This window comes from Corvus cornix, chromosome 7 (assembly GCF_000738735.6).
Source record: "Corvus cornix cornix isolate S_Up_H32 chromosome 7, ASM73873v5, whole genome shotgun sequence".
Lineage (NCBI taxonomy): Eukaryota > Metazoa > Chordata > Aves > Passeriformes > Corvidae > Corvus > Corvus cornix.
Genome location: NC_046337.1, coordinates 24,326,010 through 24,348,073, shown reverse-complemented (window position 1 = coordinate 24,348,073; position 22,064 = coordinate 24,326,010). Strand labels below are relative to the sequence as shown.

The following is a 22,064-nucleotide window of genomic DNA, read 5'->3' as shown; positions in this document are numbered from 1 at the left end:
GGAGGCAATCAGAAATGCATAAAAGCATAATATGTTCAATGACAGCATCAGGCATTTCAGAATAGATGGTTCTTCCAAGAGGAGAAAACTTATTGAATAGTGAGCCTACTTCTGTCAATAATCCCGCCTCACACACCTATGAAATGCTGCACTGCCCAAGTAGAAAAATAGGCAAAGTTGGCTAAAATGGAGAAAGTCAACCAGTGGAATATGGCCAGACAAACTCCATGGGTATTTATGAATGAAATCAAAATGAGTTCTCCCACAGTACCACTAAATCAGGTCATGACTGCATTTTATTTTTCTGCCTCTTTATTTCCCATTCTGTATTAAAAAGATTGAAGTCCTCAATAAATGACTACTTGTACTTGAAGCCTTGCCTGCATAGCAATGTTCAGATCAGAACCCAAACTACCTACTTGTGAAAACTGAACAGCTTGAAGCACCAACAGTAACAAACCTGATTAAATTACTGCCTAAGTCTAGGGGATAGACAGAGACTGATTGTCCTTCCACATGGCCACTATTTTAATTCTTACCTGCAAGCTTGTACTGGCCAAATCCCGTATTATGTAACTCACAATAATTTTCCACAAGGTCTTCTCTGCATCTGCTTTATATTACTTCCATTATACTAATTAGCTATTAATTAGCCTTTACTCAAAATATATAAAATTTATATTGTCTCTTGCAAGGACTGTACTTGACAGACATTCACACTTACTTAACTTTAGGAGCTTCATACAAGCACAGAAACCTCAGTGGGTGGAAGGAGATGCTTATAATGCTATTAATTAAGAATTAAAAAGAAAATTGAATTCTATGGAGGAAAAAAAATACTAATGAGCGAGTATAGGAAGTGATGGAGCAAATCAATTCCTTCCTCCTACACAAATACCTGCTAATGCTGGTACAGCAATCTGTACAAGGTCAGCTGTCAATCACATCTCTCTTAGTTTACAGAACTCTTACAAAGTAAGTGGCAATTTGCCATTGCTCCTGCAAGCAACATTCACTTAGGTGCAACTATCAGTTGAGATCCATCTGGGCAATTTTCCAGTAGGTAACATAAACTTTCCTTTCTATCCTGAAGCTTTATGATGAAGAATTTGCTTCTAATGGTGTCATAAACAAAAAGTAAGTGAAACCAAGGAAGAAGAAAAATACATGGAAGAATATTTCCCTGCAGGTTTTTTTGTAGCTGTAGAAAATTAAATTTATTTTCCAGCCTTTGTACAGGATCAACTGCACCATTCACCCTGATAGATGTTTGCTTCAAAAGGTCACAGAATTGCTACCTTGAGGATTTTTAAGAAAAGTCTAGGCAAACTAGTCCATTATTTTATTGCCCTTATTTCCCCTTTACATCTAAATACTCCCTCTCTCCTCCCCCTTAAACAAGGTCTGACAGGAGATAAGTCTATTTTTTCTGAGTTTAATAAAATATGGTTCCTTTGTGTCCACTAATTTTTATTGTTAGTTGTGGTTTAGGGCTTCGAAGTTTTTCCAAAATTTTTGTTTTGGAAGACAAGCTTCTAAGATGTTTGATAGAATACAAGTGACTAGCTTTTTCTTGTTTATTGAATGGCCTTAAAAATATTATATCCTTGTCCTGATTATTGGGTTTTTTTTCCACTTTCAAGACAAGTCCCTCATTCATCTTTCAGAGTGATACATCAAGCATGAACACAACAGTTCATACCCTCCAGGGCAACAGTGACTTTGAGACTACTTTGGCAGTTAAGATCTTACTGACTAGATTCTTACTAACTTACTTCTGGGTCAGTACCATGCTCAGCTTCAAAGGATGGTGGCTGTTGGATCAAACTCTACTTCTGCAGAAACCAACAGTCAACCCAGCAGCTGGTGCCATCTAATCCTGGTGTTGATACAGGCCTCCCCGGCCAACACCCTGCAGGTCTCCAACTGCCTCCTGCTGTGCCCATTGCTCTGGCAGACCTTCTATCTCGGTGGCTTCTCTTCTGAAGCACTGCTATCAGCAGGTTTTTCTACAGCAAAGTTGTCTCTGCACCATCACAGAGGGAGAACTGTAACCACTACTAATCTGGTCCAGGAGAAAGACATATCTGTGCAGGTTTCACGTTTGTAAGCAGAGAAGTAGAGAGATCACTTTTTCAGCACAGTGCACATTCTTCATATTGTTCAGCTCTAAATTCATTTGTGGAACTCTCATGAGTGATCTTCCTACCCCATTTCCACCTTCAGATTATGGGGGAGGGCTGCATTCCTTGAAGGAAAAAAAAATCAAGCAAGCCCAAGCAAGTGCTCTTCTTCACACCCTGCTAGCATTTGGCTCCTTGCAGCAAATTCACAAAGCACACCACACTATAAACCTTGAACTACAGACTTTTCTAGCAATGGTCTTCATTTCACTTCCTGTAGATCAGGAGTGGGTTCTTTCTTTTTTAGCCAAGTCTACCTTATCTGCTCACAATAAAAACAGGAGCAAGACCATACACGTGTTCTTTGAAATAGTTACAAATGACAAAACACAAAAATAACAAGTTTTAAGATATTGCATTAAGCAGTACATAGGAAAGTTCCATCAGAAACATTCAGCAGAATATGCATGTTATATCATATCTTCTTGGTTGCTCCAAACCAACCTCAATCTATGTGTGATCTGTCATCCATAAAAATGATGAAAAAAATTTCAAAAATGCTCATGGTCCAACTTCATCACTGTGGTTATTATTATTATAATGCATGTTGTCACCAATGTAAGAGATGGCAGACCCACTGACTTCCCCAGAAAAAGCATCAGAATTACAACATATTAACTGTGGAAGATCTGAATACAAATATTTTACTTCCAAAATGATGTGATGTAGTTGAAAACAGAATAGGTCCTTTTACAGCAGGTCTGCTTTTCAAAGGAGAACAAAGGATTTACAGGACAATACATACTGAAAACTACATTACCCTCATAAATGCTGGATGATCTTTGCAGGCAGTAATACTGCTGTAAATCTTTACTTTTCCTGAGATTGTATCATATGTTCCATTGGAGGAAAAATAAAATCTTGCTTGTGTATCCTCTTTTCTGTTCACGTCAACACTCAGATTATAAAGCAATACTACAAAATAAAACCCAGGGAAAGTAAAGGTTGTAAAATCTTTAAGTGTTACAATTTTAATGAATTTATGGTAGAAATTACAATTTCTGACTCACTTCTATAAGTATGTTCTGTAACATCCATTTTAAAATGCTCTGCTTAAAAATGCTCTGACATAAATCCATATGAAATAAAAACTTCTAGTACCCTGAAAATTGATTGCTTCATGGCTGCTCCCTGATACATGCTTTAGTATCAGGGATAGTTTATCAGGTTGTATTCATAGTTTTCTACCAAAATCTGTTTATAGAAAACCCACTTCAGTTAGTTACAGGGCTGACAGTAAATTACAACAGTTAAGTCAACACACACTGACAAATATTGTTTAACTTCACTGTTTTTTCTATTTAAGTTAGTATGAATTGCTATGATAACAAGTTGCAAGCAAGTTTCAGAGCATTACAAATCTATAACATCTAAATTTTTGCCAAGAGTTAGGTTATCTACAGTTTCTACTAGTTCTTTTTTAAGTTAAAAAGTCTTATGTAAAAGTCCAGCAAGGGTGACCCAGTCTGACTGCTCATCTTTCAAAAGGAATATGAGCTTCAAAAGATCTGATAAAGATCAAAAGACAACTTTACAGGTCATCAATGCATATGTTCTCTGTAACATGCTCCCAAAGGTTATTGAATGTTCTCACACAGAAGAGTTAAGCAATTTAATTTTATATACCATGTACTTGCAGGGCTGTTTGCAGTTTACAAATAGCACATGACAAGTAGGTTAAAATCACTCAGGCAATACAGTCAAATTTAGACAGTAAATTATTTTAAATTAATTCTCCATGAATATTCCCTCTGATAGATATTGCCTCTAGCAATACCTGGTTTTGCCAAGAGCAAAACATGCATTATATAAAATATAATACAAGATTTATTTTTCAGTAATCTTGGTGGAACTCCCTCTGTTTCACATAATGTCCCACAATTGCATGATCAGCTGCTTGAGCTGGTTTATGAAGGAATGTCTTCTCTCTATTGCTAAGTTGACGACAGCATCCCACAGGAGTCCCATCTGGTTTGGTCCATGCCTGGGAGGACTGCTGTTAGAGGACACCTAAATATCACCCTTTTAATGCTGCTGTCTCTCAAAGTAGATGTAAGTTATTCTAAACTGAACAGAAGCATAATGGCTTGATGTTATAGGGTAATCATGACATAAAAAAAGTTTTCAGCTTTTCATTTTATACTGAACTTAGATTAATGGTCTAATAAATACCAGTAGCATTATTCTGTAAATAGGTACATTTAAAATGAATACATATACTGGCTTTTTCTTCCAGTAGCTTACCAATATAACCAGGAACCTCTCGTCCACTATAGGTAAAGCATATCTTCAAATTCATACAGGTGGCAGGCTGCTCATTTTCCATGCAGTCTAAGTTAGTTCGATTTATTGAATTAGAATGTTTTAAAGAAGCTTCAACAATTATCACTGGTTTTGTTCTACGAATAGAAAAGAGTAAGTGTTCACAAATAGTGGCCAGAAATAGCTGCAAAAACTAACCATCTCTGACAATCTATTTTTATATTTTAGAATTATAATTTTGAAGTTATCTGCATTTTTCAGATAGTTACAAATTGTTCTATGTACATTATTTGTTGTCTCAGTAAGTTTCAGAATGATGTTTTCATTTTTTCAAGGTGTTTATTTAAATGTTTCATTTGTAGAGCCTTCTAGAGCCTAATGACTGAAGTTCAAGACATCAAGAATATAATGAGGTTAAATTACACTACTGAGTTTTATTAAATTGCACTTAAAAAATTGAGTTAAATTATATGGTCTTCAAAAGCACTGAAATGGAGCAATCTCACCTCAACACCACAGCAGAATCAGAGAAAAATGCACCAACGGCTACATCTGCACAAAAAAAAATATCAATAAGCACAATTTGTCAACAGGAATTACTTGTCAGGTACAAGCACGTTATAGCGTATTCACCTTTTGGTCATAAAAACACCAGTTTCCCTTTTTTTATTAAAAGGGGTATGCTAATACTCAAAGATGGTTCCTCAAATACTTGTCCACTGTCCATTAATGATGCATGCTAATTTCCTGGACTTGCAGATATTGATAATGTGATGATTTGATTTCTTAATCAAAGAAAAGCAGTTTAGGTGGTTGATACTGAAGGACAATTCAGCTAAATAGGAGATACTTGCCTTCTTCTCCATCCAGATATTCAATATTGCTATACATGCACATTGTTTTATATATATATATTTATATATATATATATATATAAAGCAGAATTGCTTATCTCTATTTATGTATGAAATTATACATAGAGAGAGATAGAAAAAAGTATTTACTTTACTCCAGACTGACACCTAACCGTGCAAGAAGGAAATAAATATAGACAGTACATATACCTCTCAAATGAGGTAGCGAAAGTAAATTGTCAGATAACTGTAAGGGCCTGAGGATGTGACTTCCAGATTAGTAACCAACAGCTGACCTGACAGCAAACTACTTGTAACTTACCTTTTAGCCCAGCATTACAAATTAACCTGGATAACATTTCTGTGGACAGAGCCAAATATACGACACACAATTCATGGTAACCTTGTGATTTTACATCCACAAGAGCCAGACAGACATACCTGCCCTGACATCACACTTGTCTGCAAAATGTCAAAATGTTTTGATGAAATGTAAAAAGCAATTAATATATACTTGGAAAAAGTGAAGTTGTTTTACACCAAATTAACATTACTTTGTCATGGCCACAAGAACACCACAATGGTCTTAATTCACAGCCATGAGCCCTATGTGAGGTTAAAGTGTTGCTCACTCAGAGTCAAGGAGCCCATGACTCCTGTCAAAATCCAGACTCTGGGAAGGCCAGCAATACATTTAGGTTAGCACACCAGTCTGGACAACAAACACGCTTCCAGTGCCCAAACCAGCTCACTGTGACATTATCAGATGAGATGGCTACTTTAAAAATATAAATCACATTTCTCTTCCTCTTTGTGCACTATGATCATACTATTACATTGTTATCAGGCCTTAAATAATAGTTAGATGACCGTGAAAACTGACTGCTTGGCCTCAGCTTTACCTCTTCTTTTTTCTTCCTAAAATATGAGATGTGACATGTCATCTCAATAACAGATTCTGCTTTTGTTAAAAGTATCAAGTAGCACAGTAGGGTTGTTCCCTATGAATTTATATTCTTTTAAAAATGAAAAATAAACAAAATTGTTTAATTTACCTTGATAACCATTGTTATCTACATCAATGCCACTTGATATGGATTGTCCAAACATGCTTAAAGAATTACTGACTTCTTGTCCTTGTATTCTCTGAGAAGAAAAACATAAAAGAGAAAATTATTCTTGGAAAACTAATCTCTGAGTTACAATTTCCAGTGAAAAATGTTAGCACAACAATCCTGCTGCTGAATGCAGTTATGGACTTAACTGTGAAAGTATAACCCTGAAAATAATATTCCTCAATTACTGAATATGTAAAATCCCATAAACCTTGTCTAAAGCCCCCCAAAACAATTTTTTTCACTCTTACAGGTTATGTTATGACTGGAAATCACAGACCATGTAAAAATTTTCTGAAGTCTTTTAAAGTCCTTCAGATGGTCAGCGTTAAATGAAGCAAAAACCCTCTAAGATTTAAACTTAGGGTTTTTCTGTATTGGGTATTTTGCATTGAAAAAGCACACCTGTGAAAATGATGGTGTTATTCCATCTTTCCTCCCATTGTATATATAAACAGCCCCTTTTAGATCATCTTCTTGCGGAGCCCCAATTGCCACATCTGTGGAAAAAAAATTTAGCAATGATCAGTTCACTAGGAAATATGAACAAGGAACAGTTAAAAGAAATGCAAATCCTGATGATGCATGCAATGCCAGACCCGATTCACTTGCCTGAATTCAAAGGCAGTGTTGAACATAGATACAAGCAAACAAAGATATAAACCAAAACAGACCAGTAATCTGATTCTACCTTAGTTACTATGTATGAAAAGCAACAATCAAATACAGCTATTATGCTAAAGATGAAGTCTATTTCTAGCAATACTAATTTTGACCTTTAAGAGGTTAAAAGGTTACCATGCAAATAGCCAAAATTATCATGATCTTTACAAAAAGAAAAAAAAAAAAGCCTTGTATTCATGGAACAGTGATGGTTTTCCTGCTCTTCCCACATAGGTTAGGTTACTGAAATACAGTACTCTAATTATAAAGTGCCAAAATGAACCATTTATTTTTCTAAGAAATGTCCATAACGGTCAATAATGAGCTTGAAAAGGCATTTAACGAGGAAATGAAGGTAGCTGGTTGGTACAAAGGGATATGTTTTATGCCTAGATTACTTAACCCCAGAGGGGTGCAGCAACTCATAACAAACTGAATGAATGTACCTACTCACCAATCCATCCTCAACAGCCCTTACCAAAAACCCCCATGGTTGAAATAGCCAGGGGAGAGAGGGGGGGAGGGGGGGAGGTTATTAAACCATCTTGAAAGTCACTATTAATAACTGCAAACTTGCATTTACAAATAAGCAAAACCTGAATTACCTGCAAATCAGAAATACTTTATGCTGCACCAAACCAAAGTCACAAGAAACACAAAGCTTCTGACTGTTTGGTTTTACTGAACAATTCCCTGATTGAATCCACATTGACTGAATCCATACTGTGGTAACTAAAGAACACAAAACACATTATGTCTCTCTACTGGTGAGAGGAAAATGGGACAGTCAAGTTAAAATCATGCCAATTAAAATTACACGCACATTCTTGAGGTCAGATTCTACACCAACACACACACCATTATCTTTACAGGGCTGATACTGATGGTTTAGATCATTAAAGAAGTTGGCTCTGCTCTGCTTTTTAATTACTACAGAAGAAATACTTTATATTACCCAATTTCTCTTTTGAGAAATTGGTTTTCTTTGTATTCTTACCTTCAAAGCCATCATTATCTATGTCTCCTAGATTGGCTATGGACTCTCCAAACCTCGCTGCATAGGAGTCACTCCCACTGAGCTCTATGTTCAGTTCTACCATCTTTGCTCCCTGAAGGAAAACAGAGTCAATGGCACATTAACAGAGCATCTTCCAGGTGACCTGGAACATCACTCAAAATGTTAAAACTGCCTTGGATAGTACATATATAATCCCACCAAATTCCTTGGAGTAGAAGCAAGCATTTTCAAACATATTTTATGGTATTTAGTGTAAGAATATTAAAGTGATTGCACTTCCACTACTGAACCTCAGAAAAAAGAAGCTAATTTTAATGCATGATCTGTCCAGTCACTTTATTTGCAAAGCTGAGGAGTACCAGTCGCTTTCCTGACAGGTACCAGTAACAGCAGGCAAATGTTTCATTCCTTGTTTGTTTCTGAAGGGCTTAATCAGCTGTTCTTCACACGGCAGTTCAGCGAGAAGCACAGTAGTGGAGGAGAGCTTGGAAAGGGGCTGCAGCGACAGGCTGTCACCACCTACAGCTCCTAGGAAACTAACCCAGTCTGTCTTCAGTTCCAACACTGCTGTGAGTAACTGCGCTACAGCTGACACCACAGCCTTTGGGGGTGTGTTATGCACGCCTCCTGGGTAGTCATCACAGCTCTACTGCTGCTTTTCCCATATCCTGAAATATTGGATACGAAGAGAGGAAAACTCTTCCTCTTCGCCTGTTAAACCAGAACGGCTGTGTTGCCATGTGTTTTTAAGAGAAAATACTTACAGAACCTGAATTAATATAGACATAAACTCTTCCCTCTTCTCTGATGGTACTTTGCATTGGAGCACCAACTAGTAAGTCTGAGAAGCCATCTGAATTCAGGTCCACAGCACAGACTGAAGCTCCAAAGTAAGAACCAAGCTGTGTGCAGACAAGAAATCATTATTATTTTTGAATTTTGATGAAGATGTGCTAGAAGTTACAAGGTGCAGAAAAGTAATACAAAACATTTACCTTTTTACCCCTTAGTTCAAATAGGATATTTAGTTGCTTCTCAATGCTAAAAATATATGCCTAAAATGAAAAAAAAAATAAAAGTGGCATTCAGAAAACTGTAATCTGAAATACTTCTCAGTGTTTTCTCTACAGCAGGTGCTACAGAATCAGCAAAACAATGCACAATATCACAAAGTACAGCTATCCCCTATTTCCTACCTGCACACCTTTTTTTAACACCATAGTTCATATCAATGTTACCTAGACTATCTACACTAGTTCCTTCTTCAACTTTTCCCCCCCATGAGAAGTCGTATCTGATACCTGTCTTTAATATATTAATCTAAATTGGAAGATCATGAGTGTTTTTGTGTGGTTATAGTCTTCAAAACAATATCACAATCACTTACTTTACCAGTCTGCTCCTGTTGGGGAGCCCCTCCAACTACTTCTGTACTGGATGGTGTCAGAAAATGTCCTGCTCCAACAGAATATCCTGCAAATTAGAAATGCACTATTCAATACTGGAAATGCTACATAACAAAGAAAGAATGGGAGCATGCTGTATAAAATCTGTCAACACCGTAAATTTTTGTAAGTCTGACATTCAGACCTCACACAAGTGAGCAATGTAAAAAGAACAGAAAGTTTTTGAAGTGCAAGTAAAAGGTCAATACAAACAGTAAGTTCCATCAAGCAAGAAAAAGTGTCAGAAACACTAATTTCTTCCCAAGAACTCAATTATCTGCCATACTTCAAAGGAAAATAAAATAAATTGCAAACACCTTCTGTTAATGCATATTCTGCAATGGGTCAGGTGTCCATATTATTAATACAAATAAAAATGATCAAAAGTACATGCACTACAATGTCGTAATACTTGATTCAATTGTTACGCTTTGACTATTGTAGGTGGATTGAAGAAAAATTAAATGCAGTGCTACTTCTAGATGCACATACACACACAGAGCACCATGGACACAACACATGAAAATGTCAGGAACGAATTGCAAAAGCCTGATTATGTAATAAAAAACAATTACAGTAGCTTTTGTAAATAAATCAACATTCCAAAGCCTTTCTGTGTGTGGAGACAGATCTTAAACAGGATCATATTTTGCTGCAGACATCCAGACACAGAATGGCAAAACAAAGGCTAACATCTTAACCTGTAGCTGCACAAGTCATCCTTACTCTTTCCAGAATACATTACAGCTCAGCTGAAACAGGAAAGACAGATAACATATTCTGCTACTCTTGCATTTACTGAATGACTGCCGATGTTCACAGCACGCAGAGAAAATGGAAAAATCATCTTGGATAGATGAGAACAAGCCTTGAATCTTTCATCTGTGAAGATAACTGCCTAGAATTCAAGTTCCCATTAAGACACCTTTTTCTTTTCATATTTTAAGCTAAAAGAGATGAACAGGGAAATTTATCACTTGAAGGTCAACACCTAGTTTTTATTTACTCAACAAAAAATTAAGTATAAACCTTAATTTACCTCCTCTGTCATTTATTTTCTAGTTATTTTGGTTTTGCTAAAGTTTAAACATTACAAATTCTTAAGAACTTAAAAAAAAAAGCCAAACATACACAAAAATTACAGTAATCGCATAGTCCTCATTTTTCTTTAATGGTATGAGAATGTTTGGCAGGGGAGGGGAAATCACATAACTGACACTTTAAATTGAAAGGCATAGAGAAACGAAGTTTTATTTCCAACTCCATAGTTTTCTTCTCTTTACCTTTACTACAGTTTCAGTTTTCTGAAATGTTACTTGTCATCCTCAGATTTCTAAAAGGAACTGTCTTTTACTTTATGATTTCTTTAAGGCACTTTGTTAATTACTGTAGGTTACTCTTTCATCAGGGCCAGCTGATTTGAAAGACTGAGTAACTTAGAAAATTCCTTTTATAAAAATCAGTTACAATTCTCCAAGGGTAGAAACTGAAGTAGTGAAGAAAATATTACCTAGAGTTATGTATTACGAATGTCTTTCTAAGCTCCTTCTTTCTTTCAGTTGTCTGGTACATGAACAGCTTTGTTTCTTCCAACATATGGAAAATGCTACAATACGTTTGCACTTCCTGTAGTCTCTAGTTTCTTAATTATTACTCTTTAACAGTGTCATGAAAAACATAAATAAAGATGCCAACTTCTTTGTCCCTACCAGAAGAAGAACAGAGTAAATAGATAATTCTATCTAATCGTGTGCTTGAATTACACTCTGGTCACACTCTTCCACCACTTGGTAGGGATAATTTTATTCATTACTTAAGGAAAAAACAAACTCAGACTTCTAAAAAGAAAATTTGGTAACAGAATTAACCCTGAACAAGTTTTTATTTTCAACAATCACAAAGATGGGACAGAAGCTGAGGGAGGGGAAGAAAGGTACCTTTAAATTCTTTCAACCACACTATGGATTATTATGAAGGAAGGAAGCAGAGGTTAAAGTATAGCATGAAAATGCAAAATTCAAGGTTTATCACAGCTGCTACTGTAAAGACACACAGATGAGTTAATGGTGCCCTTCTTTACTTTCCTGTAGAAGGGCAAGTTTAGAAGACATATGGCTGTGCTGAGCCAACATGCTCCAGATCACTAGAGCAGTATTTGGAAGCAAACTCCAGCTGATTTCATGTTCTGGATGGCCAAGGAAACTAAGAGAGACCACATTTGTGTGGAAAGGCCTTCCTTACACTCTCTCCAACATCGTCCTTATGCAGGTTTTCACCCATTTGCCTGTATCTGGCTTCTGGCTGTCAATGATTTGACTCATTCATTACAGAAATTCTCGTTCTTATACTTGTAGAAGCAGAAATCTGGAATGCACTTTTTTCCCCAGACAGGTGCAGTAGTTTTTCTGCTGATTATTACTGGAAAGCTGGAGCATTCTCTGAAGCTTTTCTTTTGTCCTGTGAAAGGTTAGAAGTGCTACTGGTTGACCCTAAGGATCTGCGTGCCTGATCCCCTTTTACGACACAGCTTCTCTTTTGCTTGACTTTCCCGCAGAGGCACTGCGGCCTTTGCAGCTCAGAACTGAATTCTGAAGTGTTAGTTAGTTCCTATGTTTCACAACAGCTATTTCATAACATATGCCAACTTCCTATTGTCAGAGGAGTGGAATCAGAAACAGGAAATGTTTATCCACGTGAACCGGAACTCTGAATGGGAAAACGCTAAAACCAATGGTCACAAGCAAAAATATTCTTGCTCAGGACTTCAGAAAGGAAAGATGAGCTTTTCTTAGTGTTTGTGAAATGACTGAAGCTGCTGATGTTTTCTGGAATAAACCTTTCCAAACTGTAGCCCTAAATTCAGCTTGTCACTTGGATATAGGTACACGAATAGAACTTCATGGCCTTGGTTGCAGACATTCATAGATGAGGTTTGCCTTCCCACATATCTAGACCAAGATATGTTTGGAATAAAAAAGAAAAAAAAAAAAAAACTATTGGAGGAAACTTTGTCTCTAAAGGTCATAGCATACTTCCCCTTATTGACAATGCAATTAAGACTTGCTTGCAGCTTTCACTGTAACAATCTTTTCAGATTTTTCTTATATGTAAAATCATTGTCTTTTTCTGTGAAAGCTCTTGGCAGCATTTCGGACTTAAGAGTGAAGTGAAAACCATTGCTAATCAGAAGCATCTCTACCTTCTAAATCAAGAAATGATTAAAAGTCAGTGGAGAGATGATAAGAACAGAAATCCAATGTTGGAGAAGTTTCCTCATAAAAAGAACAGAGAGGAAGCCTTATAATTCAATAATATTTAACAAAATCAGAACACATCTTTAAAACCATTGCTTCTGGGGTTAATAGTGAAAACACTGAAAAACACTGTGCACTCATCCCAAGACCAGCTATTTAGCTTATATTTTAGTAAAGTATTAAATATTTTAAGTACCTAGATAACTGCCAAATTTTACTTGGTTATTTGAATCTGTGTAAGCGTGGATTGTATTCGCAGTTGTATTGTATACAAAAACAGAACCAGTCCAATAAAATGATCCAGGGGCTCCCATTATAATTAAGTCCTAAAAGAAAAGTAAAACAAAGCCATGTTATTCACACTGAAATATTCATGAAAATAAGCAAAACAAGTAAAATGCTTTTCTTTAGGTCTCCTGTGAATTCCATGAAATGCTACTGGAGATGCATCTGGCTCAGCACTGTGGTTTACCACTAGATTACAGATAATATTTTCCAGACTTTGTAAAAATATGGTTATTAAAAGCTTTGAACTGTAAGAACAAAAACAAACAGGATATTCTCTTCTCAAAGGAGTTTTTTAGAAATTACAATCTTAGGGTGGAATGGAGATTAAATAATATAGAGTATTACTCTGTAAAGCAAGAAGGTAAGCATTACTAATGTTACATCAAGCAGATTAAAGAAAATAATAAAATTTCATCCTCTGCTATATCCATGCCTTTTTTCCAGATGAAAAATAACTTTGCATTCAGTAAGGTGTAAAAGTATTCTTGGGAATAAAAGTTAAAAGCTTACTTGGGAATTATCATGCAAGTCATAGCAAGATTCAATTAAAAAAAAATTAGAAAAGTGATTTTTCCCTCCCCCAATAAAATACGGCGTTGATGTTTGCATTTACGTATACACTTTTACATATTATACATAAAAGTCAGTATATAAACAGAGCGACGTTTGGTATCTTTAATACACACCTCAATGTAAAAACTAGACATTCCAGCCTGACATGACCCATGGTTTTCTCCAAACTTTCGTGCATGATCTGGGAATAGGCAAGAAATATTAAAAAGGATGAGAAGCATGTAGTTCCAGAGTTTTGTTACCAGGCCTTTGACAGAAGTTGAGACAACTTAGGGAAAAAAAAACCAAAAAACCACAATCCCCCCATCCCCCAAAAAGTTGGTTGTCAGTTCTGTAATAACACTAAAAACACTGGTTTCCACTCTATGGCCTTTGGGTGCAATATAGTATTGTAACAAACTCAAAACACTATGTATCACTTGATCATACCTGCCTTTGAAATGTTGTGACCTTAAAGGCTATACTTTCCTTTCAAAATTGTTCCATGAATGAAACAGCCAAATAGTTTCAGCACCACATCTGGATACCCTTCCACTTTGTAATTCTGGCACACTCTGACTGACAGGATTACGTATCTTGACAGAACTTGCCCTGTGCTCCACTGGTGCCATGAAGTGTTCGTTTTATGGCCATCTTTGACATATTGCTTTCATCCTCAGCAATCCAACACTCTGTCCCAGCTCTGGTTTCCTGCAATTCTTTGCTGACTGCCTGCCATCAGGATACCCTTCATTCCATACATAGATTTGTACACCTAAAGTCTCTAAAGATAAAAGCATGGTTTCACCATCCCTTGTAACATTCTCCAAAGCCAGCAGTGGGATGTTTGATGGCATCACTCTCTGCACAGAAAGGTCAGATTATCAGCTGATCCTTGCACTGGGCAAGACACAGGGGCATGAGATCAGGGCACGAGATTGCTCTCCTGGGTGGGTGGTAGATAAGAATGGAAAAGCATGGATGGAATCATTTATTAGCTTCAGGTCTTGACTCTTATTCTGCTCCTGAAGTTCTCTGAGGAAAGACCCCTGAAGGTCTCATGCCACAGCAGCAGGCTTGGCAGAAGGCAAGTAAGGGACAAGGACACATGCTGTGACAAGCACCACCGCACCTTTGTATCAAAGGCTAAGGAACAGATGGCAACAATCACTTGCAGGTATTTCTGCTGCTCTGCTGTGTGACTCTCCCGAGCAGAGCAAGCAAATGACAAGAGTAAAGGAAAGGAGGATGTCCTCTACTGGCCTGTTTTTGAGAAGCACACATCCTTCAGCAATGCAGTCCAGGGAAAAGCTATTCTGATGCCCTGTTATTATATATAAATTTTTTTTGACTTTTGAAAGCAGTTTTTCTTTAAACTGATAAACATCTTTACATCACAAACTGGGCTCATATAATCAGCACTCAGCCCCCAAACCTTTGGCTGCAGAACACCTGCTCAGAGCAACACAGGCTTTTCACAAACTGTACCATCCAATTGTGTATCTCACCCTTCCCTACAAAAGGACTCAAGCATTCTGCTTACCTATATAGCATGGGCATATTCTCCTGCTCAGCTCAGTTCGAAAATCAGAAGGGATGGCGAAACAAATACCATGTGGCAGTTTGTGTTCATTTTTCACATAAAACACATTTTTCCATCTATGTCCACAAGCCTATGGATATAAAACAGACAGCATTTGACACGGAAGCATGCGAAAGGCCATTGCAGTCTGACCAAGACACGCAGATCCAATGGTTAATACATACGACGATAGAGCCGCTTTCCTTTGGTTGCCTCGACAAGCTGACACCCAGCCACTGATTATCACGCTCTTCCAAACAAGTCTTCCCACAGCGCTCTCCACTGGGGTTGCCTAGGAGACAAGGACCAATGCTCTGAGCAGAGGGAGAAGTGAAGAACAATGTGGTGGCTAACGGGAGCACCCAAGAACTCTGGGGGGACAATGCAGTAATTCGGATTTGGTGGATCTGACCTCTGTCTCTGTCTTACACAGGTCATGTAGATTTCCTACTTTCTTCTTGAGCAAAGGTATGATTGTGGGTAGCCAAAGGGAGCATACTGGCTCTGAATGTGATAGGCTGGCACGGAGGATTGGCTTCTCCATCATTACTAAGATAGAAAGTGACATTACACTCAGTTTTGGTGAAGGCTGTCTCTGTAAGTGTTCTTCAGCCTAAAAGTTCATAAGAAACACAAGTAACACCTGTGAGTGCCACCTAAACTCTAGTCTAAAGCAAACATCTCTCCAACTACATATCTGTTGATAGCAGACCTTAAAACAATCTCTATTGCAAATGGCTATCAAATAAAGGTTGTATATCTGCAATCTCTATACTGGGGGTGCCAGATCATCACCTATGCATGTTCTGCATTCTCCTTTCACTGTTGCACTTATTCACCAGCAGCTCTTAGTGTTTGTTCTTAAGAAGAGTTATTTTTTAAAACCTTGAGAGAATACATGCAAATTTCTTCTAACTCTGCCCCCACACCCCAAAAGGCTACAGTATTGCTAAGTTAGCAAGTATTTGCTTTCTTCTGGAAAGTAGTAATGGTCCCCAGGATAAGGAGAAGCTACACATTTATTCTAAGTTATATAAAGCAAGCTTTTAATTTTTAAGATGTTTGTATGAATAAGCATTAATCAAATTATTGAATCAGTACCTTCCATGCATCAGCATGTCAGTTCATGGAAAAAAAAAATCTTATAAAATAAAGAAACACATTACGTCATTTGAACAAATTCTTTTGCATAATTTTTAAGACTTTCTCAGATTGAATAGTTACAGGTGAACCCAAAATATTTGAGGTTTAAGGGTGAGTTTAGTTACCCTGAAGAGGATGCCAGTACAGACCACAGAGTGCTAATGCTGATGGGACATTGTTTGCATGGAAAAAATAAATCACACCCCACACCTTCTCACTCCTTGCCCCACCAAAAAGCCTTCAACAATTAACCCACCAAACAAAACACCCGTGCTGACAGCAGAACTGGCATTTATTACTGTCCAATGCATTAGAGAGTTTAAATGAATACATAGATTATCCTATTGGCTAATGTCAGAGATAGGAAATTCCATGTACTAAATATATACCACTTTTCAGAAACAAGTTTAGAATTTAGTTTTGGAATTGAATTTTGGAGTTACGTCATGGAAAACTTCTCACTTCCTAAGGGAGACATTTCCATAGTTTGCATGAATTATAGAGCATGTTAACCTGATTGAAATCTCCTCAGAAAAGAAAACTCCATTACACTCCCACATGTAAGAATTAGTCCTCCTTTGAACTGCAAAAGGCACTTTGGTAACTCCCTTCTAGCAATGCATTCCATCCTCTTATAACAATGACTTACCTGGGACTTGCTTCTATGTGGATTTGCAGGAAATGGAAGTAGAGAAGATCAGGGCAATGAATTTAGATCCCAAGCAATTAAGACTTTTTATCAGTAAATCAAATAAAACCAGAAAATGATGATGTGAGAGATGAGTAAGTTCAGCCTTAGTGCTTCATTTCTGTGCCTGTTTCAGAGGTTTGTAAAAAGAAAAAGCACCACCATTCCTTGACACTCATTGGATTGCAATCCCCTTTTCCTTTGCTCCAGTATATGTTGAGTCAGAATTATTTTGGCCCTCTGCTGACCTGCTGCCTTATGTTTCCTCTCTTTCTCTGGCTGGCAAGTATTCAACCACCTTGAAAATTACAGACCTTTGTGGGAGAGAGAAGTGATAACTTGACATCCCAGACACCCTGATGAGTCCCTGCTCAGGGTATGACATTATAAAAGCTTTATCAAATGAGAAAATGCAGTTCTCTGCACAAGCAACAGAGCAGCACTGCATAAGCTCAAGAGGACATGGCAGCTTGGTTGCCTCAGGGAAAAGAAGCACGTGCTGTCATAAAGTCACTGAGAAATAAGTAATTGCCCATGCCTGTGTACATTACACAGCTGGAAGATACACTCCTGCTATAATCCCCACTGAACACATCCACAGAAACAATGCAACTGCATATAAATAAGGTCACAACTTATAAAGCCACTTCTGGTTTTGGCCTCAAGGATTATTATACAGAGGTTTGCAATGTCGTCTGAGAAACCAGTTTTATATAACTTGCTCCAGTGTTTTCCATGCCCAACAGACTCTCATGATCCATTTTATCCCCCAAGAACTCCTCTGGTCCTCCTGCTAACTGATGAAAACTACAAAGCCTACTGCAAAGGCGATAAGCCTTCTGATATCCTGCTCCAGATGTCAGGGTCTCAGAGTCTACTTTTACTCACCCAGGAAATATCTTCTCTTTTAACAGATCTGACAGGTTTTATCTGTCTTACACCCCTCAAACGACTTCTACCCAAAACATTTTTAAGTGACACCTTTTTCCATACTTCTGTAACAGACCTAGGTCCAGAAGATCTCATATTCCTTGGAATAGGTAAGGCTATTTGAAAGAGATCACTTGCAAGGTATGAGCAATGCAAGCGACATAAAAAAGCCAAACTACCAAAAACCAAACTTACCAAAATCAAAGTTGAACAAACACAGCTCTGCCTTTTGGGGAAAACCATTAACTGCTCACTTTACCATTGTAATGATTCAGCTGGGGGAGCTAGAGGGCAATTTGTTCACAGGTTAATTGTAGCACAGACTTAAAGGAAGGGAGAAAGACTGAAACTGCAGGCAGAGCTTTCTGGCCTTATGTTAAACGGTATGCGCTAAATTTCCTGCATTCATTTGTAGTTAAAACTAATTCTTTCTTTAGACTGGATGGAAAATAGCACATATTGTTTCCTATATACTTTAGCCAGTCAATCACTGTTTCAAATCTGAGAGCCAGTGCTATTGAAGAATTTCTGTAACATTTTGTAAGTCCAAAATTCAATAGGTCAAAATGTCCAAAGAACTTTGTGTAAGTTCCTCTGCCATACTCTGTGACTACCCCAAACTGACATGGGCAAGGATGTGAAATTCAAGACTAGAAGATGGACAGTTAGTGCTTCAGCCTGAAGCACTGTATTTTGTGTTTGTGCCTGAAGTTTGATTACAAGCTTCTGCATCTAACATAAGCCATTATTTAAAAATACTCCAAATACAAATAAGTCTGCAGTCTGGAACACTTGATACCATAAACAGAGGTACTAGAACTCGAAAAGAGACTCTGAAAACTTTTCTATTCATCAGTCAGAGAGAGATACAAAAGTGCCAGTAAGAGGCTAGGAAGACAAAGACTTGCTAGTGAAACTCACGGCTCTTTTCAGCTCTTCAACCAGCCCAGGGCCTGCAACACCTTGAACAACATTAAAATTCTCTAAAATATGTCTGAATGAGTTATCCCAGACACTGTCGTGACTGCAGCATAAGACTATTCCCAGCAACTCTTGCAACTGAAGAAGCAGATAGGAACTTGTGACATATAAAAATACAACAGCAGTTTTGTGTGATCAAAGGCTTCCTAATTGTTCATGAATCCTTCATTAATTAGTTATGCCAGTTTCAAGGCCACTTTAGCGAAAAAGAAACACAAAGTATTTTAACATAATTACGTCTCTAAGTAATTCACATCCATTTATTACAGAAGCCCAACATTTGGGAAGTCACTTCTATTGCCTGTTATCACCTCCACGTTTTTATGACTTATAATTAGAAACTTACCACCTCAAACATGCTTTTACCAGAACAAAATGTGATTTCAATAATTTAAGAGCAAGATAGAAACACTTAATTTTCATTGTGCCTGTTCAGCAGTGTAATATATCGCCACACATTTTTCTAAGGAAATTCCCTATTCTGTGAGATCAGAACCCAAACTTGAATGAGTTAGATGAGAGACAATTAAGTTCTGCTTTGTAATTGCAAGTTCCCTTGTGTATTTCTGTGACCTCAGATACTACCCCACTTCGTTCACATCCCATGCACCACAGCTGCCTCTGGCTTCTTCATTGACCTCATTGACCTGTTTTACAATACAGCACTTCTTTTCAGCATCTATTTAACTTCAGAAATGCTACAGATGAACCTCAGTGATGCAAAGATGTCATCTAGCAGTAAAGAAAATCTACAGTTTGCAAAAATCTCATGTGGTGCAACTACTTTTTTAAAAAGGACAGGACAGTAAACTACATTGGGTAAACCTGCAGCCTCTGAACCTGGGAATAGAGGCCATGTTAACTTAAGCCTTTGGAACCACATAAACATTTTCATATGCCTGTTGCATCATTTCACTTAGAATCCCCTAAGCTATTGAGGAAAAACCCATCATATTATTTCTTTGGAGCTTTTGTTTCTCCATTGGCTAAATGAGTAAATTGAGAGGCACTGCAGATGTGCGTGGTTTTGAAAGAACCTGAAACTTTCAAGCCTTCCTTTCCTTTCCTCACACAGTAAAGGACTATTTTTACCACCAATCCAAGAACAGGGGTTTACTGACTCTCAGCATATTCTATTTCACTTTAGTTGACCTCTTTGACTTTTTGCAAGCCTCCTCTCACAAACAAGCAGTCAGAAAAAAAAAAAAGCTCTTATTTATGTATAACTTTTCAATAGATATAGTATTGGAATGAAATTACTCAAAAAACCCCGCAAAAGCTACTTGGGCTGGTACAAATTTAATTGCCATTCTTTCTAGTGGCAACTGCTAGTCTTTTTCTTATGTGACCGTAAGAAAAACACCACTGAAGTATCTTAGGCTTTTGTAGCCCACCTACAAAACATAACTCTTTATATCCATTTGTAGCAAAACAGTTGGACAGAACCTGTCAGTTCTAAGTTTTACACACAGACATGTAGAGAAATAATTGTTTTACCATTTTTATCACAGAATGCTGAGCTCTGCCCTGACAGCCCACCAATTCATGGCGCACTATTGCTTTCAAATACTCTGATAGCAGGGCCTTTCCCGCGCTAATCCTTACTGGGCTCATAACAACGGATGGGATACTCTCGGTTAGAGGGTGGCAGAGTAAAAGTTGAGGAAGATTCTCTACACAGTATATGAATAGAGTGAACAGCTCTGTATGCAAGTGGGACAGGAAGAGAGCCCAAAGCAATTCACACATGTTCACACGGTAACCCATTGCAAAACCTTCTTCTTTTTAACAAGTGTCAAACACTTGAAAGTTGGATAAGTGTAGCCAGTTACATCGCCTAAGTATGGAGACTGTGGAGATAGAGGAGTTACCTTAAATGCAGGACCTGTAAAAACTGATTCTGTCAAAAATAGCTTTGTTCCCCTGAAACTCAATTTTTCAATAAATCTGCAAGCAGGGAGAACCCATCAGCAAGGCAACTGTGGTTCGGAGTTACTTTAGGGTGGCTTCTACGAAAGAAAGGCTTTGCCAAAGAAAACAAGATTTAGGCATATACTTCCGCCCTCCCATCCCCAAGAGTATTGCATTCGCCCACTGCCCTGAAAGCTGCACTAGCTCTTCACAGAGCAGTGCGGGAGTCAGACCGAAACTCTCATGGGGCTTTTGACCCGGAGGCTGAAAGGTGAGAAACGGCTGTGGGAAGGGGCAGCTGTCACACCTAACTTCCCCAAATCAAGCTTTGGTGCATGTTTCTCTTGATGCCGCCGCTACAGTCCTTGGGCAGTAGCGCTGATCTCACCCCTCAGCGAGAGGCAGAAGCCAGTTTAAGCCAGAAGGGCCCAGCACAACCCGTTAGGCAGCGGAGCGGAGCGGAGCAGCGGTGTGCGCAACGCGGCGGGCACCGACCCTCGGTCCCCGGCCGCCGCCCGGCGCAGCGGTCTCCCCACCCACGCCCCACCGCCAACTCACCCAGCTGGAGCTGCTCGCACTCCCCGCTGGAGTTCCCCCCGATCCAGCACCGGAATATGGCTCCGGGGTTGACCACCGAGGCGTTGGCGGGCCAGCTGGCCCGGGGCGCGCCCGCCACCAGCCTGCGGGGCAGAGACGGCAGCGTGAGGGGAGCCGCGGCCGGGCCAAGGCGCGACGGGCCCCGCGGGGGCGGCCGGGCCGGGGACTCACCATCGCTCCTCGCCGTGGCGGTGCAGGAGAACCGAGTACCCGAAGAGGGTCCCGTTGCTCCCGCGAAAGAGCAGCGCGTGCTGCGTGTCCAGGTTGTAGGGCCGCGCCGTCGGCAGGCACTGCCACAGCAGGAGCAGCGGGGCGGCCCAGCCCGCAGCGCCCCGCGCCCTCCCGCAGCTCCGCATGGCTCCGGCCGGCCGGCAGCGCACCGACGCCGGCTTCCCGCCTCTCGCAGAGGGCAGCGCCGCGCCGCGCCCCGCCCTGCCCCGCCCTGGGTCGCCTTCTCCGCAGCCCGGGCTGGGGGTGTCCCCGCCGAATGGGGGAGTCGCACGGCCACGCCGCCGCCTCCTCCCGCGCGGCTGCAGCCCCTCTCCCTTCCCAAGCGGCGGGGGTCGGGTTTCTCCCCGCCCCGTCCGCGCCCCCGGGG

At 39.1% G+C, this 22,064-nt stretch overlaps 1 protein-coding gene across 1 annotated transcript in view; it reads right to left on the bottom strand.

Annotated features, from left to right (window-relative positions):
• Positions 1 to 21,858, bottom strand: part of ITGA4 (integrin subunit alpha 4) — a 35,242-nt gene extending 13,384 nt beyond the window's left edge. The window contains exons 1-15 of the mRNA XM_039554911.1: positions 21,638 to 21,858; positions 21,428 to 21,549; positions 15,402 to 15,508; positions 15,178 to 15,307; positions 13,769 to 13,836; positions 12,991 to 13,120; positions 9,483 to 9,568; positions 9,091 to 9,150; positions 8,860 to 8,997; positions 8,075 to 8,186; positions 6,820 to 6,914; positions 6,355 to 6,445; positions 4,952 to 4,997; positions 4,428 to 4,582; positions 2,944 to 3,098 (exon numbers count right to left, since the gene is read on the bottom strand). Coding sequence (XP_039410845.1) covers positions 2,944 to 3,098; positions 4,428 to 4,582; positions 4,952 to 4,997; positions 6,355 to 6,445; positions 6,820 to 6,914; positions 8,075 to 8,186; positions 8,860 to 8,997; positions 9,091 to 9,150; positions 9,483 to 9,568; positions 12,991 to 13,120; positions 13,769 to 13,836; positions 15,178 to 15,307; positions 15,402 to 15,508; positions 21,428 to 21,549; positions 21,638 to 21,822 — 1,680 coding nt within the window. The 5' untranslated portion in view covers positions 21,823 to 21,858. The remainder of the gene's footprint in view (positions 1 to 2,943; positions 3,099 to 4,427; positions 4,583 to 4,951; positions 4,998 to 6,354; positions 6,446 to 6,819; positions 6,915 to 8,074; positions 8,187 to 8,859; positions 8,998 to 9,090; positions 9,151 to 9,482; positions 9,569 to 12,990; positions 13,121 to 13,768; positions 13,837 to 15,177; positions 15,308 to 15,401; positions 15,509 to 21,427; positions 21,550 to 21,637) is intronic.
• Between the last annotated feature and the right edge of the window lie 206 nt (positions 21,859 to 22,064).